The sequence below is a fragment of the Telopea speciosissima genome, chromosome 7 (assembly GCF_018873765.1).
Source record: "Telopea speciosissima isolate NSW1024214 ecotype Mountain lineage chromosome 7, Tspe_v1, whole genome shotgun sequence".
NCBI classification, from domain to species: Eukaryota; Viridiplantae; Streptophyta; class Magnoliopsida; order Proteales; family Proteaceae; genus Telopea; species Telopea speciosissima.
In genome coordinates this window covers 4,518,843-4,538,281 of record NC_057922.1, presented here as the reverse complement: position 1 = coordinate 4,538,281, position 19,439 = coordinate 4,518,843, and the positions used below count along the sequence as shown (strand labels likewise).

Here is a 19,439-nt window from a genome sequence, read left to right as displayed (position 1 = left end):
ATTTATTTGCTTACACTAATCCATAGTTCCAACTCCTGTTAAAACTTTTGTTACCAGTCATTATGATGGGGCTAATCGTAGGCAGCTCCAACCAATTTGGTCAAACTTTAAAGACCTAGAAAACCGTTCATTTCTTTTAATGGGCCTGGCTTTGGATCCTATACTAGGTTGGCCCAGCATCTAGAACTTGAACAACTGAAAACCAAGTTACAAAACCGGAAAATCGAATCTCTAGATTGCAAACTCAATTGTAAATTCATTTCTTGATAATATTTGATTTTCTCCATTTATTTTCTAGACAATCTAGCTTACAAATTCAATTCTAAATTCTGTTTGGTTACAAACAAATGAACCCTATAAAAAAAATTTTGAAATTAAAGTTGCACTGAAAGAAATATTACTGCACTATGATCTAAGCACAATAGTCATTAAAGCATAAAAAAGAAAGAAGAAACTGTCCTCTAGAAACTCACACAAGGAGGATACAACTTAAGGGGACATTGGGGTGGGGATGAGGCGGAAATATTTTTTTTATGGTAAAAAAAGATTATATTAAAAACAAAAAGATTACAAAGATGGAAGAGGATGATAATCCTCATAGTTACACCACATAAATTCTACACTAGTAAAGTTATCTATAACATCAACAAATTCAAGATAACTATCAACAAGATTCCAAGGTAGACGAAGAAAGTTTGTAGAATTAAATAGATCACAAAAGTCTTTGTTGCAAAACCAAACTTGATTGATCCTGATATTTGACTTCATAGAATATTTCCATCTTTGAAGAAGTCTAAAGAGTTCAGCTTCCTTTACATCCTGTGATGAGGCAGCAATGTTGATCAGACCTAAACATGAACATATACAAACATGTAAGCACAAATACAAGAAGAACAGAAAAAACAAAACTATGTACATTTTGTTGTGATATTAACAAAAATCTCACTTATTTGGGGGTTGGAGATTGATTCATTTCCCTCTCTTGTGCTGTTTGATCTTCCTTGACCTTTTTCTCTGTTTGGATGCCACAACTCTTGAAATGACTTCAGAGCATCTGTTTCTTCTCCAGAACAATTGTTGTCCGACGACCAATCCAACAATTAAACCAGAGCAATATCCTGCCAAGGCAAATATCCAATCAAACGAACTTGTTGCATCATCTTTTTGTTGGAACGTTGATGTTGGAGGTAATCCGCACTTCCTTGACAAAGGAAACCCACATAGTCCTGTGTTTCCCTCATAAGAAGCATTTGGAAACGTGTTAAACTGGTTCCCTTGTGGTATACTTTCTGTGAAGTTATTATATGAAAGATCCAGGACTGAAAGGAAGGTCAAACTTATCAATTGCCCCGGGATTACTCCAGAAAGCTTGTTTCTTGAAAGATCCAGTGACTCAAGTTCGCTTAGATTCCCAAACGAAAATGGAATTTGACCTGTGAGGCTATTTCCTGACAAGTTGAGTGCTTTCAATGCTTTTAAATTTCCCAAGGCATGTGGAATCTTTCCTTCAAAATTGTTGTTGGATAGATCTATGCTGATGAAGGCCGACAAAATTTTCGGAAACTCCATGTATTGTTTCTTCTCCATACTTACAAGTGTGTCCTGATAGTAGCCAATAGTTTGATTGTAATAGAAGGAATTCACTTCGGAAGTATAGCTTAATACAGAAGCATCCCCATCAAACACCATCGCCTTCCAATGACAAATGTATTGTAATGGTAAATTTCCAGTAAAATTATTGAAAGAGAGGTCAATGATATGTAGGCTTGGAAAGGGAGAATCAGTTTGGGGGAGCTGAGCAATCGGACCACCAAATTTGTTAAATCCCATGACAAGTACCTGCAATTCAGGAAGATTTTCCAACCAATAAGGAAAGGAATCATTCAATTGGTTATTCCCAATATCTAGCAGGTTAAGTTGCTTGCAGTTGCCCATTGATCTTGGAACTCCCCCTTGAAGCATATTTTTATTGAGCTTGAGTGTACGCAATTTGCATCCATTTTTGAAAGCAGGAGGAATGGGTCCATGTATTTTGTTTCTCTCTAAATTTAGAATCCTCAAATTGCTGTTGCCAAGGCATGTTGGGATGGTGCCACTCAATTGGTTTTTGGACAAATCCAAAATATCCAGATTACTTGCATTGCAGATTGAGAAAGGGATTTTACCAGTTACTTTATTGTTCGAAATTGAAACGACACTGGCATTGGAGAGAAGGGAGGTGAGATTCCCTAAGACAGGAGATACAAACTCATCACTGTTAGAGTGATTGAATGTTTGCCGAAAGCATGGATCTGCTGAGAGACACTCTTGTATCATGTTTGAGTGAAGATCAAGAGTTTGAATGTTGGAGTGATCAGGTAATGGCAATTCCAGACCTGTAATGAAGTTGTTAGACAGGTTTAGTCTTATCAAATTGTTTTGCCATATCCATTTGGGTATTGCACCATCAATTCTATTGTTAGAGATATCAAGATAACTCAATGCCTTGAGGTCCCTAAGAGAATCTGGGAATTTGCTAATTTTATTGTAACAAATGTATAGAACACTCAATGCCTTCTGATTCTTAAGAAAATCTGGGAAGTTACTAATATTGCAACCAGTCATGGCTAACTCTTGAATTTGAGCATTGACAAAGTTACCATAGGTATCCTCTGCTATGTAGCTGAAGTCATTGAAAGAAAGGTCAAGCACTGAAAATATTCCTTTGATTCTGGAATTGATTTCATCAGTTCTTGTCCATTCAAGTTGTTGCCACTTAAATAAAATTCAAGTGGACCAGAAAAGGAAGAGATGTTGTGAATAGGCTCATTTATGAATCCTTTGAATTTGTTATTGGACAAATCCAAGTTGATCAATGATGGGAGAAAAAACAAAGAAGAATGGATTGGTCCTTGGAGCAAATTGTCATGCAAGGACAATAGCCCAAGATTGGGAAATCTTTCGCTGAAAACAGAGGGAATTTCACCAATGAAATTGTTGATTGAAAGATCCAGAAAGGTAAGGTGGGATTGGTCCAGACAAGTTCAAACCCCAAACACAAAAATATGTCAAAGACTTGAGATTCCCAACTGAACTTGGCAACTTCCCTTGGAATTGTGTGTCGCCAACACTAAGATATTTAAGAGTATTATTGGCTTCAGGGAATTCAGGCAAATGAACTGAGATGAGAGGATTTGTATACAAGTCTATGCTCTTCAGGTTAGGTTGAAGGAAAACATCTCTTGGAAAATCTCCATACAATCCACAATCACGTAGATTAAGGTCAGTCAAATAAGTGAGGTTCATCAAAGAAGTTGGTACTTTGGAAGAGAGATTTGGATTGCCAAGAAGGTTGAGCACAGAGAGGAAACGAAGGTTTGAGATCGATGCCTCCAAGGGACCTGCAAGTGAACTCAAACTCATTGTCAGAACTTGAAGATTAGGGAGTGAAGATGATAAGAGACTAGACCAGTCCTTATTCTTTGGAGCTGACAAGTTCACTCCATCAAGACGCAGTTCACTCAAACTAGATAGATTCTGAACAAATTCTCTCAAAGTGGTGATTTCAAGTCGAGGGAATTCAAGATGAGGGATTTGATATGGGTGATAATATTGGTAATAAACCCCACTGTATGAGAGGTCAAGATAAACCAATTTGGTCAGCCTTGAGAATTCTGAAGGGATTTGGCCACCAAAAATGTTCTTAGAAAGATCAAGATAAACCAAATCTGTGAACTGTGATATTTGTGATGGGATTTGGCCTGAAAGATAGTTAATGGAGAGATCGAGCATTTGAAGGTGATGAAGATGGAAAAGGCTACTATTGGAATGGATAGAACCAGTGAGTAATGAATTGGAAAGGTTAAGGCCAATTACATGACCAGTGGTGATAACATCACAGGTTATGCCTACCCAGTAGCAGCAATTGGTATCTGGCTTCCAAGACTTGAGAGGATCATAATTGTAATATGGGGTGACATAGTGGTGCTTTTGCTTCAGTTGCAGCAAAGCAGACTTCTCATCATCAGGACATAATTGGGGAGGAGAAAGAGAAGAGAAGAAGGAGGAGAAGGAGATGAAAGGAAACAAGTTTGAAACAAAGATAGTAAGAAGATGAAGAAACACCACCAGGACATATTTCTATGCCTTCAGAGGAATTAAAGGATTTGGAAGATTAAAAGGATAAGGTTTGCTGGTTTGTAAAGTGCTGATGATTGATGAGAGCCCTCTCCCTCTCCTTTTCGTATTTATAGGCACAAGATAGGACCACGAAGGACTTTCCTTCCTTATAAGGCATGGTATAAAATTACAACCAAGCCATTGTATATTCTTTTATGGGAAGCTCACTGATGGTGACTGCATGACAAGTGGCAAGTGGCAAGTGGCAAATGGCAGTTAAGGTTAAAAAGAATCTTTGGGTTGTGTTTGGTTACTTTGGTATGCATTCTTGGTTAATAATGCATTTTAAAAAATCATACCAAACACAGTCTTAAATCTTTCACCAATAGAATTTTAAACATTTGAACCCACTGCTCATGTAACGTATATTTGTTATCCCATCTTCTCAACCTTTATCTGCTGCTGTAACTGGAGCGCTGCTGTGCGCATCGTGCGGCACAGCAGTGGCCATGTGCACACAGTGGGGCCCACTATGCACACATGGCAGTTGCTGCGCCACATGATGCACACAGCAGCGCTCTAGTTACAGCAGTGGATAAAAATTCAACATTTTGTGGGTTCCGAACACCCCACCACCTGAAGATCTAACTCTAAATTGTGGTTAAAGAGACTGAACTATGCAGTACTATGGACTTTTCAAAATTAAGACTGTGTTTGATTTTATTTTTTGGAATACATTCTAAGAATGCATACCAAACGCAGCATTGAAGAAACTAATGCATCTATTCACCCGTGACATTCACTTTCATTTTCATGACAAGTTTTGTGAACATAAGGGTAAGAAAAATCTTGAAAAAAACCAATGCATCCAAAAAACTTTGATTTTGATTTCCATTATAGAGTTAAGAGACTTGATCTTGTGTGGAAATGGGAAGGATTAGGCAGGAGTGGTTGTGGTTAAACTCATGAATATAGGTGGAAACTGCATAATTGAAAGGAAAATGGATTCTTATAAAGTGATTATGAGAGGCGTAAGGAAAACGGTGCTACCTTTTTGGAGTCGCGGGCTGTTGAATTTATGAGCTATTTTGCATGGAGAGGCCCAATGATGGTGACTGCATGACAGGGCTGGTGGGGTTACAGGGTAAGGGAGAATCTTGAAAAAAACTAATGCTTCCAATCTATGGTGACTTTGACCTTGACTGTGACTTTTATTTTCATTATAAATCTTGTTGGATACTTGGTCTTGTTTGGGAAGGATCCGGCTTCCTGTCGCTGCCGGGATGTGTGCGGCACGGCACAGCCTAGACATTGGATGCCCCCTAGGCACTCCCTAGGCGTTGGGCTCCCTAGAGTGGAGCTCAATATCAAAATGTCACCTAAAAGTCCATCTCTTTTCAGTCTGATCTGTTTAAAAATCTCATGTATGGTGGACGATACATTTGAGAAAACCATCCTATTTGAAGGTTCCCTATCAATAGGATCCGGATTCTGTCCTGCAATTAGCCAGCCATTTCATTAGTCAACCTGGCTGAAAAGCCCATTACATGATTAAAGGGTTTAAGGATTATTAGCCCATCTAAAATTAGAGCTTTAAAATTGAGGGCTGGGATGGGCTTATCATAAACCCGTCAGTTTACATCCCCCATGTATGGTTTACGTCCATTTTTTTTTGGTCTAATTCTGTTAGTCCCACTCCCAGTCTCCCACCCCACCAAAAGATTTCTAATTACTATCAGGAAGAAGAATGCTACCCGTCGCACCAATGTGGGGACCAATGAGGCAATGACGGGATGCACAGAGGAATCAACCAGGGGGATTTTTCATTTTATAAGGGGTGGGCGGTCATTTTTCGAGTTCAGATCTGCTACTCACATGGGGACAGGTGGGGACAGATCTGAACCTTCTATGGGGGTGTGGGACCCATGTCCCATGGAGGGGTCAGATTTGTCCCCACCCGTCCCCATGTGGGTAGCTGATCTGGATTCTCATTTCTCTACCTTTTTCAATCTGGTTTCTTAATTTGAAAAAAGATGTCAAATTTTGGTTTGAAAAATCTATAGTGTAAGGTTGGAAGCAGATTAATTTGGATATTAAATGTCCATAGTTGAAAATTAAAGCTGAATTATTGAGTTTTGGTATTATTTATGAAATCCCATTAAACACAAATTTTCACATCATTTATAGGGATGTTATGGATGTGTCGCTTGTCAAATTTAATGGTTTATCTCAATAATGGGATTGACCACATATGAGGTTTTGCCCTTAGTTTTTAACTAGTTCATGTTGAATCCACTTCCTTGAGTAGTGAGCTTATAGAAGTCATCTTGGCCCAAGCGTATGATTCAATGTATTAAGGAAAAAAACTTGTTCATTCGATGGATGGGTGGGATCTTGTACCTTTTAATGTAGTAGTGGGACCCTTTTAATTCATTGGTAGAAGCCATCAAAAGGAACCCTTTAAGCATCCTCCATGGATGTCTGAGGGAGATAGAGACATATCACCTTTTCAAGAAGAACGGAATTTCAACCAGAGGAAACTACTTACCCTTGTTAGTTTTGACAAGAGTAAACCATTGATTCCTGATGGTACATTCACAGCAGAATGTAGAGGGTAGGTAGCCCTGCCCTTCCACTTGTTATTGCAAACATGTTCTGATATGTAAAACCGTATATAATTGAAGGGGCGCTGTTCTCTGTGCTGCAGCGCAGACTGCACCCAGGCATATGAGGGTGGGCGCAATGACCACCCTGCCCCCCCCCCCCCCCCCCCCGCGAGTGGTACAGATAGACAAGTAGAGTGTGGTCCCTGAGTTCCACCCTCTCAAGAAGAAGCAAGAAATGGAGTTTATAAGGTACTGAGGGAGAGGTTAAATTTTTTCCTTAATTTACATGGCAGTGGACACTGAAATGGTAGTTATGTACTTTAACATGAAGGCTTTATAAGGCAGGGATGAGTGGTTAGAATTTTCATGGCAGAGGCCATTACTGGTAAGGTATTTATGTACTTATCAGTCTTCTCCTGTCCTCCATATCTACCATTTGCTTGGTCGGTCCAGTCCTTGCGTAATTGCTTACCTATCCCATGTTAGAGTTATAATTTTTTTGTTCACATTGGCCTCTGCCATTCACCAGAAAACCCATGAGAGAGAGAGTTTTGCTTGTAAGGTTGCTCCATTATGACCTAATGGTCCCAAGTTCAAGTTTTGGAAACTACCTTCTAATAATCAAAAGAATTGAAGCAAACTACAGTGTTTCTGACATCCAATTTCATAAAATTGCCTCAAACTTTGTATTTTTTTTTTAGCTCGAATATTATCTAGGTCGAGGGGAAGTTCTTAAATTTTATTAAAATACAAAGCCAATAAGAACAAAGGGGACATAACCTCCCTTACCCAACCCATTCCTTGCACTCGGAAAGTTGGAAGGAAAAATACTTGATCAACTCTAAACACTAAAAAGTTTTCAGTTACCATTTATAGTATAGTTAAGTAACCGAATCTTATCGTTTTCAATCCCATTTATTGCACTGTTAATTGAATTTTTTCCCTCTGTCAACTCTGATAGCAGAGAAGAAAGAAACACTAAAAAGTTTTCAGTTACTATTTATAGTATAGTTAAGTAACCGAATCTTATCGTTTCCCCCCATTTATTGCACTATTTACTGAATTTTTTCCCTTCGTTTTTCTCCTTTTTTGGCCATCCCTTTCAGTTTCAGTCTTTCATTTTCTTTCACTTCAGTTTGAGAACATGAATCTCTCTAACTCCCTCGATCTGTTTCCCTCTGTTTTGAAACGCTCTAATTAATTAACCTTGTGGCCTATTATTACAGCCAAAACAAAAGGTCAAACCCTGAATTAATGCCTTCATAACCATCTGATGCTGGATCTTTGGCAACAATGTGACCCCCAAACAGTTCATATCCTTCCCTAGTTGTCTGGTATCTAATCAAAGTTTTGATCATCTGATCACAGTGATCAATGGCAGCTTGAGATTAAAGGGTAGTTTAGTCATTTTGGAGGACCAGAGTTAAGTTTGCCAGCCAGCTGGTTGGCTGGGTTCATAAAGAAAGAACCCAGGTTTCACCATTTTAATTCTGTGTGTGTGTGTGTGTGTGGAGCCATGAACGGAAAGACGAGAAAGAAGATGAGAGGATTCATGTGCCAGTCACCGGCAGCAACGGCCATATGCATGACCGGCGACGCACGGTCGGTTATCGTGCCGAGGAGGCCAGAGCGGTCGTCGGTAGGTCGAGCTCACGCAATGCTGTTCAACTCCAACTACACTCGCCTCGTTGAGTCTCAGAGATTCTCCCCCTTTGCTGATAAGCATCCCATGATGAGTAGACAAGTACTGCCACTGCCATTGTCGTCCTTCCTCAAAGATCGAGAACAAAAACCAAAGCCCTCGTCCAATGCTTCTACCATGCCTCCTTCGCTCACTTCTTCCACCTCTAACCCCGTCTTTCAGGTGATCACACTTCCTATCTCTCTTCTGGATCTGGCTCCCTGGAGGGTCCAGCCCAGTAAACACACCCAAAAACATAGGGGGGTTGGTCATTTCATAAGAGGCCCACTTGGGTCCCACCTGTGAAATGACCAAAACCATCCTTGTTTTGCTGGGCTGGATCCTCCAGCTCCCGCCACAGCTGGAGGAGAGCCAAATTGCTCTCTTTTTCTTTATCTGCTACATATATTCCATATGGATGGCTTGCAGGCATACGAGAATATATGTTCTCATATGCCGGCCTCCATCGAAACACCCACATTGTCAGATCTTGATCTTATTTTATGGGTTTTACCCTAAAGTAATTATCCCACAGGGGTGAGTGAGTAGCCCAATCAACTATGTGAAGAGATAAGAACCTGGCACCCGATTAGCTTTTAAAGATGAGTTCTACCAATCTTAACACATATTATTCAAGAAGAACTCAACATTTGGATATCCGTCCTAACACAGGAGCACACGAAATGATCACCACACTCCTGATCATTTCTGAGTTTCCAGGGGGTGCCGCAGTCATTTCGGGCACCCTTGTGCCGGGCGGCATGTGCTGCGCAATGGGGTGGCATTCTCTTTTCCTAAATTTTTTTTTTTATCTAGAGGGAATCTCCTTGGTGGGGTAAAAGTTGCAGAGGATGCGGGACATTACTACTGTTCATGGTTCATACTAGCTAGTGGATCAAAATCTCACCATCTCCGATTCTCTGTAATAAATTAATGTTTCTGGTTACCTTCTTTCATGTTCCACGGCCATCAGAGATTTACGTACTGCAATTCATCTGATTTATTTGGTAAACTATTATACTATGGCGCAGGTAGTAGTTATGAGAGTATCCCTTCATTGTCAAGGCTGTGCTGGCAAGGTGAAGAAACATTTATCTAAGATGGAAGGTAGCTTTCCTTTTTCATTTCGTGCTTATTAATTTTCACCCATTTTACATTACCTGCAACACAAAACAATTAAGAATAAGCCAGCTGAGCTTCTTGTAAATTAATGTGATCGATCAGTTTTGTGATACTATATTTGTTGTAGGAGTGACGTCGTTCAGTATAGATCTGGAGTCGAAAAGGGTAACTGTGATGGGACACGTATCACCTGTGGGAGTTCTGGAGAGCATATCAAAGGTGAAGAAAGCTGAGTTCTGGGGTATCAAGGAAGAACATTAGGCCAAGACAGGAGATATAGGGGGATGGGTCCAGTGGTTTTAAACTTTTTAACTTGGGTGGTCCAGGAATTGGGAATTTTAATCCGGTTTGTTCTGATCTGTTTTTTTTGTATAGAGGGGGGGATCAAACCGGGGAGGGGATAAGGTACCAGGTTTGTTCTGATCTTTGAGATCATCTAGTAGATGGTGTTACTGAGGCTCATTGGATGATATTGAGACAGAGTTGATAGTAGATTACCTTTTATGATCTCTTTTCTGAAATGGCAGGTTCATGAAAGAAGCAAGTATTTCGGTCTCGATCAGTATTTAAAAAATTAGTGAATCAGACTGGGAATCGGCCGATTCATATCCGAATCGACCAGGACCGATCCTAATTATCGGATAATTCACACCAAATATAAGGATGAGAGGAAAACTGTACATTGGCTTCATAGCACTCTTTTTCCTTTATTAATTTTTGATATACCATTCAATCTTCAAATTCATTATAAGGAAAAATATGGAGGCAGACGATGCAACTTGGTTGATTCCAATTTCAAGTAAGACTAGTAGGCCATACTCCATACTCTTTGTTTTTTAGGTAAAGTACTCCATAATCCATACTCCATGGTAGAGATGTAAATGGATATTCGAAAATTTGTATGTGATTCGCGTTCGTATCCGATTAGGAGAATTCAAATCCGTCTTGGATACAAATATGATAAATTGATAATCCCCCTATCCGACCGATTCGTTTAGCAATCCAACAATAATAAAATATCTGAAATATATATTTGTGTTCGTCTAGCCTTTTAAGTTACCTTATTGGATTTTGTTATCTTATTTTTATATATTTATAAGTTAAGATAATGTGACTTATTTTCTAGATTTGCTATTGGTTATATATATATTGTTTTATACAATGTGATACATGGAATCACATATCTAATAAAATAAATACAAGATAAAATCAAAAGTTAAAAACATAAGAAAATCAAAGACTAAGAAGAGTAGAAGAAAAGGTAGTTGTTGAACTCTCAAGTCTCAACCCTATCCCTCATCATAAAAACGGTAAAGATGTCAATGGATAATCAAAAATTTGTATTTCATCCGTGTTCATATCTATTTAGGAGAACCTGTATTCAAAAAATCACTATTCGGAAATTATCCGAATCCATCCGAAAATCGATAAGATGTTATCCGAATCTGTCCGAATATAATTGAATACGAATATGATAATACCACTATCCGACCAAATTCGATCCGTTTACATCCCTACTCCATAGAGTTTACATCCTCTACTTCTGCCCTGCCCAGTACCATCGTGAGCCCTAGACATAAGCAAGGCCAAAGTTACCGCCTTACCCCTGCCTGAGAGGGGGTAAGGCAGTAACTTCCACCTTGCTTGTGTGTGGGGGGCACACAGCAGTAGGGGCAGGTGGAAGTAGAGGATGTGAATTTTACTCGAAAACCTACAAGGGGAATATGTAGAGCATAAAACAGGAAGAATCAGACCAAAATCGGCCGGGTTCAATAAGATAAGTGGTTCTAAAAGTTAGATCCAAAACCGGACAAAAAAAAAAGTTACTAGGTGGAGTGGTTTCGATTCCTACTGGGTCGGTTCTGATCTGGTTCTCAGTTTTGGTACTAAATTGACACCCCTAGTTTACACGACATCTGATCAAATCATCAAATAATTGGCTGTCTGTATGTGGCCATCTGGTTCGACCATCTGGTGATATCTCCTTATAAACCATTTGGTTCGAAGACTTTATTTGAGTCTACTCTCCGTGTGATCACTGTTCGGTACTCACCTTCTCCTCAAGTCCCATCTTTCTGCGAGATGCTTGCGATCTTTAGTTTCAGCACCGGCGCATTTTAGAAACGGAACCTCGAAGAACAAGTTCCTGGCCGCAGCGAGATGGACCACGAATCAAATGAAGAACAAACCCTAGCATCAAATTTACAATCTCTCTCGTTCTCAGATCCCTTATCCAACCAATTCAACTCCTTGAACGATCTCTGCTACGAAATCTCATCTCTGCAAGACCTAGCTTCTCGAGGCTCATGGCTATCGATCCTCGACAAGGTTGCTCGAGCACGAAAACTCTCTCTCCTTCGAAAACCCCACGAACATTTGATCTATCTCTCTTATAACGTTCTAGCGCTGACAAAGCTTCGTCAATACGGAGATGCGGCGGAAGAACTCGATTCTCTTGAAGACTTCGACAGCGCTCAATACAAGTACGAATCCTATCCCGATCATTATCCGAATCGATCTGGTTCGATGGTTCCTTTTGCGCTTCGATGGCTTCACGCAGAGATCCCTCACAAGTTAGGTAAGCGACAAGAAACCCTAGATAGATTGTACACTCTGCTTGATTTCGTACGGACGAAATTGAAGGAGAGGGAATCAAAATCCATCGACGTTTGTTTTGATCGGTGGAAGAAAAAGGAAGCCTTTCTGATCAATGCAATTTCCTGTCATCATTTGAGTTATAAAGAGTTCGGCGTGTGCTTGACATTGCTCCAGAGTCTACTCAACGTTGATTCACTGGATCCAGTATTGTTATCGAAGCTGGGTTATATACAGATGCAGCTTGGAGATCTAGATGGATCTAAAGCGTCGTTCAATCGAGTTGAAAGCTTGATGAAGGAAGGTAATTCCGGGGCGTTATTGGATGAAGTGGAGTTTAAGAATCTGATTTGTCGGAATAAGGCTATGATTTATTTGGTGGGGAAGGATTATATATCAGCTGTGAGAGAGTATGATAAATGCATTGAGAGAGACCCGACCGATGTGGTGGCAACAAATAACAAGGCACTGTGCTTGATGTATTCGAGGGATCTTTCAGATTCGATCAAGGTCTTAGAAAGTGCATTGGAGAGGGTTCCGACGGTGGCTCTCAATGAGACATTGGTGGTAAATTTGTGTAGCATGTATGAATTGGCTTATGTTAACCATGGTGACATCAAGAAGACGCTCAGTAATTGGATTGCTCGAGTTGCTCCTGATGATTTTGATTCATCTTGTACTCGAATTTAAGGTATTTTTTTTGGGGTCATATACCTTTTCTTATGTGATTCCTTTTATCTGTAGCTGTAGACTCTGACCATTATTGAAAATCGTTGAATGATACCATTGGATGCATTCTAGAGTTTTACTCTGAAAATCCTTTGACAGTCAGCATTTCACATCCTGGAAGTTACAACTGGTTCTCTTTGCCGCATATTTGATGTTGCTTATGTTAACCTTTCCAACATCAAGAAGACTCTTAGTAATTAGGTTTCCTGGGCTATAAAATATGATTTCGATCTATCTCTTATTCAAATTTAGGGTATTATTCTACACATAATGCGAGTTCATTTAACACTTGAGTCATCCATGAATCTTTAACTTGTATAAATTGTTCGGTTAATTTTCTGTGCTTGTGGCTGTATTTGCCAAGTGGCATGATGTGCAGCCCAATCATATGACATAGGATTCAGCCCTGGACTCATGCATCATGGGACTGTAGCTTGCTACTGGACCTCAAGGGTGCATTAATCTCCATTATGTGATATCATATTGTGTTCTAGGCACTGTTTCCTGTTTCCTTGAGAAATTATGATTGTTTTATCTTCAATTTGGTATTTCTAGTTAGTTTTTCCTATATCCGTTCCATGGATGGCCATATTAATGCATGCTGGTTGTTATGGATTGACAAGCCAAGGTACAAGGTTAATGCGTTCTGTTGGGAAAGGGGCAGAAATCCTTTCCACTCGTGTGAGTCAAAGATACAGCTGCTCACGAAATCATGTGCAGCTCATGAATATGTATATGCAACACTGAAAGCAACAGATTCGAAACAAGCAAACACAAGCCAAACAGAACATCAAATTTAATATGGAAAACCCATCAATGTGAAGGGAAAAACCACCGGACAACTCTAAGAGGAATCCACTAAAATCAAATATGGATTACAGTGTTTCTCTTCTCAAGTTATGCCAAAAACTTGAGATTACAATAAGAAATAGAGAAGAACAATAACACTTGAAGAAATACATGGTTACCTCACAAATATTAACAAGACGACATTGCTCCACCTTTAAAGCCTCAAATATATCTCACAAATAGCTTGGAGATCCAATTGAAAACACAAGCACCAGTTTCGGTTGTCTGGCTTGATCTGGAGCCTGAGAGAGAGCATAAAACGGCCGCATGAATGGCCCAAATGTGAAATAGAACTCCATGCAGAAATTCTGTACTTCTTCTCCAACCTACGAAATAGAAACAAAACTGGAAAATAGAAACTGATCAAAAGACTCCCACGCAAGTCACTTAAGGGGATCCCTTAATAGGCCCAAACCAGGCCCATTAGTTGGGCCAAGGACTCGAGCTTCAAGGGCTTTTAATACTAGCCACGGTGGTCCATTGCAGGTCCATATGGTGTAATGTAAGACTAGATTACCTAGTCCCAAAATAACCCACAAATCAGAAATAGCAACAAACCGGCCTGTAGAATGACTCCAAACTCAGATTGAGTGGAGATGGTGGTGAAGAGAATCTACTATTACATGTATGGATCTTGGTGGAGGGAAAATAGAAAAAGAGAGAGAGAAAATAGAAAGAGAGAGAGAGAGAGTCCGGGCCTCTTGACGCAATTGGGAGGCTGCCAATCCTCTCTCAAGTTAAACTCAAGAATTAAATTAAGAATTTTCCTGTTCTTCATTCATCAATAAATACACGGATTATCCTAACAAACCTCTTCTCACTCCTACAATTTCTCCCTACGCCTCATCCCACTTCTAATAACTACATATACTTAACAATAACTAACCACAATTCCGTACATACATATAATCAACAATAACTAACCACAATCATAAATAATACACCTAAGCAAGAACATGTAGGCACATAACATTCCATCCCCCTAAAATTTGGTCTTGTGCTCAAGACCACTAGATTACAAATAAAAATTTAAAATAATTTCACCCGGATCCCAAATCTTGTTGGTGTAATTCCCAAGTTGTTTCTGCTGATTGCCACTGTTACGCCCACGAACTCATCGGTCCAACAATGCTTGAAGAACCTGATGAAAATCCCGTATACACCCGGGACGGTCAATCTTTGTTGAGCAAATCTCTTCCAACCTGAACAGAGGAGGATATTCCTGTATAGACCCGGGATGGTCGATTTCCTGCGCAGTGCCTGGCTCTAATACCATTTGTTACGTGCGCGGACTTGGTGGAGAGAAAATAGAAAAAAAGAAAATAGAAAAATAAGGGAGAAGATAGGACAGAAAACAGAGATTTGGCTTTACAGATGAAGCCGGGCATTCTGACGCAATTGGGAGGCCGCCAATCCTCTCTCAATATAAATTCAAGAATTAAATTAAGAATTTTCCCGTCTTCTTTCTACTTCTTCATTCATTAATAAATACACGGATTATCCTAACTACCCACTTCCCACTCCTACAATTTCTCCATACAACTCATCCCACTTCTAATAACTACATATAATTACCAATAACTAACCACAATCATAAATAACCATACCCCTAAGCAAGAACATGTAGTCAAGGTTAGGGTATAACTTGCAAACTAGCACTGTGTTTGGGCTCCAAGGAGGATCGAGTGTAGGCCTTGAAGGATGAAACTTTAACCAAAGGTAGTATATGGCCAAGGAAATAATATACCCAAAACTGAACTCAATCTAATGGCTAGATTAGAAGAAAATCTCCATGAAACTTGGTGTCCAGGACACCAGGTTTGATGGTGTTGCAGGAAACCGATAAACCTTCAGTCACAGACAAAGTCAATGGATCAAGGGAACCACCTTCTCATGCATCAGCAGTAGCAATAGGGTAGAGTATGATACCCACGAATCTCCAGTAGTGATTGGTTGCAGTTGCAATAAACGAGAAAGTAACAGTGGAATGATAGAAGAGGAGAAAGGAAGAAAAAAAAAAGGGGGGAGGATATGACCAAGGCTTCTCACCTATGGCCTTGGTTAGTCTCTCACTAACTTTTTAGGCATCTGACCTCTCACTTCATCTCACGGCATCCATGGTTAACAAAACCAAGTTTTCTTCATCAGTCAAATCGTGGCTGTAGTACTGCCCTCTTTTTTAATAACTTCAAAATCTCCTCTTGATTCCCAATAAATTATTAACTATCAATATGGTTCCACCTAGCTACAAAAGTAGAAACCTAGTTACAAATAAAACCTGCCTTGTAGCTACCTATTAAATAGAAACAAAACTGGAAAGAGAAACTAATCAAAAGATTCCCACACAAGTCATTAAAGCCTGGGATCCTTAATGGGCTCAAACCTGGCCCATTAGTTGAACCCAAGACTCGAGCCACCTGGGCTTTTAATACTGGCCACGATGGTCCATTGCTGGCCCATATGGGGCCCAAGAATGGGTTGGCTCGATGGGCTTCAGGGCTGGCTGTTGTTGCTGGTTCTTCCTCCATCGCATCCTTTTATTAAGGCTCTGTATGGCAACGATTTTGTTTCAAAAAACTGGTTCTGAGTTAGGAACAGGTTTTTCTGTTTCTGGATTTTTGGAGTAATTCTGTATCAACAAAGGCTGTATGGTAAACCTGAAAAAAAACTGTTTCTGCTATTACAGAAAAACAGAAACATGTATGGGATGCCACATTAACAGAATCAATTTTTTTCTACTTTTTTCACCAAAATTAAATAATTCTCATGACACACATAAACACTCACAATCTTCAAACTTCGTCATACGAAAAAAAGTTATCACACATCTCTGTAACCTCACAAAAAAAAGGTAAACTATCCATAGATCATGCCCATTACCATGAAAATAAGTTGAGAAATTTAACTGAAAGAGAGGAGGAGAGGATAAACAAAGGGAAACCTCCCACAGATTTGAGAAGCGTTTCAGAGAGGATGCAAATCTGAGTTCAGGCGTGTGGAGTTCCTGCTCCGGCTATCTTGCGGTATAAAGTGTATCTCAGAATTACGATTTGAGATTAGGGCTGTGAGGATATCAGAGATTAGAAGGTATAAATCCAACTAATTGAAGTTTTCAAGTAATTGAGATTGTCTTAGTGAGTAGAGAAAATTACCTGAAAGAGTCGAAATTTAGGGCAAATCGTCAGTTTTCGCTAACAACAACAACAAACACAGTCTTATCCCAACTTATTGGGGTCGGCTACATGGACCCAAACAAAACAAAATAGTTAAAACTGAGGTCTAAACAACAAAGAAGGGGGAATGAAGATATAGGGAAAGAAGGATGGGAAATGAGATGAGAAATGAAAAATGGAAACTGACAAATGAAAGATGTAAAATAAAAGAAAAATGAAAGAAGAAAAAGGGAAGAGGGAAGAGGCACAGCAAGTCATGAACATCTCAGCTAAATGAGGTCTGCTACATGGATCCTTGCCCTCCAATAGGTTCTATCCGAGGTCATACTTGGTACAAGGCCTACTATACTATGCATGTCCTTCCTCCCAACTTCTCCTATGGTCATTTTAGGCCATAGGATAGGAGAGAGCTCAACGAAGAAGACAGACTCGGCAACCCAGATTCACTGCAACATACTTACCAAAACCGTCAATCAGAGGTTAGAAGGTATAAATACAACATATTGAAGTGTTTAATAAAACCAAGTAATTGAGAAAATTACCCCAAAGAGTGTCAAATTTAGGGCAAATCCTCGGTTTCTCCCTGGTTCAGGTGTGAAGGAGAGAGGAGTTCACTTTAGTCACTGGGAAGAGTTCAACGAAGAAGAGATGAGGGCTGTGAGTTCAGTTCAATCACTTGGAAGAGTTCAACGAACCTGAAATTAGGGCTGTGAGTTCAGTATGGTCACTGGGAAGAGTTCAACGAAGAAGAAATTAGGGCTGTGAGTTCAGTTCGGTCGCTGGGAAGAAGAGTGAAGGAGAGAGACGAGGGATGCAGCGTGAGGTAGAGAGAACTTCGGTGTTGCAGCGATTCGTCTGTTGTTGCAGCATAAGTCCTCTGTCGTTGCAGAGGGAGGTAGAGAACTTGGGTTCATGCCTGTTCATCCTGCTCCTTTAAGGTCGTGCACAATCTCTCTCTCTTCACAACAAAATCGTGGTTTTATGTCTCAATTTTTGTTTTTGTTTTTGTTTTTTGACATGAGTATTTGTTGTGCCGAAAATGGCCATCAAAACCGTGCCAAGAGTCCGGTTCATTTCAAAAGCACAAAAAAAGGGACTGGTGCTATCATACATGTTTTGCCGAGAAATGTCACGTTACCATACAGAGCCAAATTATCCTCACTCTGTTTTTTATTTCTTTTTTTTTCCTCTGAGTTGAATGTCCACTAGTTAATTTTTCCTAGATTTGCTCCATAGATGAGGCTATAGTGATGCATGCTAGCTGTTATAGTTTGATGAGCCAATGCATGAGGTTATTTCCTCCTTGGGGTTTTACCTTCTACCAAAGCCTTGAATTTTGCATCTTCATAGCAATTATCTATTTAACTATATATATATATATATATTCTGTAGTATTGTTACTTTATCTTGAAGTTTGAGAAGCTCATCCAGGAAAAATGATATATCCCTTTGTTAGTGGACACTGTACTCATTCTGTTTGGTCTATCCGTTGATGCCTTCTAGTTTCTTTATATACTCCCACTGAAACAGCAACATCTTCATGTTTCACTCAAATTTTCTCTCTTCTATGTGGTTAAGGTATAGTATGCTCCCTGGCTGACAGTGGTAATCATATCAGCTTGTGTATGTTCATCTGTATTGTTGCCTGCCAAGGTTCGGCCCTCGGCCCTCAAGTTAATCAAATAGGCTTCCCACCAAAAGAGTCCTGCATTCGTTTTTTCCTCTCTGGTATAGTTATTTCAAATATACCTTAACCACATTTATTTTATTACTGTTTTTTAATTCAATAACACCCAGATTCCTCTCCATTTGATGGGTTTCCATTGGTGTCAGTGGGACACATTCATCTTATTATTTTTTTCATATCACTTTTGGGGGCAGGGTTTCTCTACACCAGTTGTTGGAACCCTTTCCCATTTGCCTACATGTTTTAAATTTTAGACCAATATGATTTCTCGACGTGTTGTTACGGTAGTTTCAAAATTATTTTGAGAAAGTCAATTCATTGGAACTGTTTGAACTCAGGACTATTCAAAAAACAAGGGAAAACCCCAAATGGTGTGTCATTTGCATCAACACATTAGTTGATCTTGTATACGTAGGTGTTTTATCTTTAATAGAGATTGTTTATGCTAAATGCATCATAGTTTTTTTTTTTTTTGGTGGTGGGGGTTGGGGGGGGGGGGGGAGAGGAAGGATACCAGCTTGCTTAGCTGACATTATCTGTTACTTTTAATACTACAGACTTGCAATGTACCTGAATATCATGCACGAACTTGGCAACTAGTAATCAGGTAGCTGTTTAGTCATGTGCAAAGTTTATAAGCAAAAGAAAACTATTGTTGACCCAGAACGTATCCCTATTAATTGATTCATTAAACTCAACCTGTTTTTTTTTTTTATTGATGTAAACTCACCTGCTATTAACATATGCTGGACTGATTTGTATTTTGTTCGTTCAATTCTAAAGGCTTTATCCCCATTGCAGCATTGCTAATAATCTATTTAGCTTGACAAACCTTCAGGTTAGCTGTTAAGAATCAGAATCATATTGTTAGGGCAAAAGGTTTTATGCATGGCCATGTA

The 19,439-nt window shown here is 39.6% G+C and overlaps 3 protein-coding genes across 3 annotated transcripts; 2 read left to right on the top strand and 1 right to left on the bottom strand.

The window, feature by feature from the left end:
* Positions 1-969: 969 nt before the first annotated feature.
* On the bottom strand, positions 970-3,771 carry LOC122667385 (receptor-like protein 19). The gene is made up of 2 exons (XM_043863649.1): positions 2,966-3,771; positions 970-2,662 (listed from the first exon to the last, which is right to left on the bottom strand). Exons 1-2 carry the CDS (start codon positions 3,769-3,771, stop codon positions 970-972), a joined length of 2,499 nt encoding a protein of 832 aa, XP_043719584.1.
* A 4,482-nt stretch (positions 3,772-8,253) lies between these two features.
* On the top strand, positions 8,254-9,841 carry LOC122669623 (protein SODIUM POTASSIUM ROOT DEFECTIVE 1-like). The gene is made up of 3 exons (XM_043866423.1): positions 8,254-8,568; positions 9,417-9,492; positions 9,635-9,841. Exons 1-3 carry the CDS (start codon positions 8,257-8,259, stop codon positions 9,766-9,768), a joined length of 522 nt encoding a protein of 173 aa, XP_043722358.1. The 5' UTR covers positions 8,254-8,256; the 3' UTR covers positions 9,769-9,841.
* Positions 9,842-11,534: 1,693 nt separating this feature from the next.
* Positions 11,535-19,339, top strand: LOC122669726 (trafficking protein particle complex subunit 12-like). The gene is made up of 3 exons (XM_043866567.1): positions 11,535-12,793; positions 18,457-18,458; positions 19,324-19,339. The coding sequence occupies exon 1, from the start codon at positions 11,668-11,670 to the stop codon at positions 12,790-12,792; it is 1,125 nt and encodes a 374-aa protein (XP_043722502.1). The 5' UTR covers positions 11,535-11,667; the 3' UTR covers position 12,793; positions 18,457-18,458; positions 19,324-19,339.
* Positions 19,340-19,439: the final 100 nt, after the last annotated feature.

Excerpts from the sequence above, each read along its gene's own strand:
- LOC122667385 (XM_043863649.1), bottom strand. The coding sequence starts at position 3,771 with ATGCTCGATCTCTCCATTAACTATCTTTCAGGCCAAATCCCATCACAA. Across the intron at positions 2,663-2,965 it reads TTCAATCAACAATTTCATTG|CTACATAGCAGAGGATACCT; the intron begins GTGAAATTCCCT and ends CAATGACTTCAG.
- LOC122669623 (XM_043866423.1), top strand. The coding sequence starts at position 8,257 with ATGTGCCAGTCACCGGCAGCAACGGCCATATGCATGACCGGCGACGCA. Across the intron at positions 8,569-9,416 it reads CCTCTAACCCCGTCTTTCAG|GTAGTAGTTATGAGAGTATC; the intron begins GTGATCACACTT and ends ACTATGGCGCAG. Across the intron at positions 9,493-9,634 it reads ACATTTATCTAAGATGGAAG|GAGTGACGTCGTTCAGTATA; the intron begins GTAGCTTTCCTT and ends TATTTGTTGTAG.
- LOC122669726 (XM_043866567.1), top strand. The coding sequence starts at position 11,668 with ATGGACCACGAATCAAATGAAGAACAAACCCTAGCATCAAATTTACAA.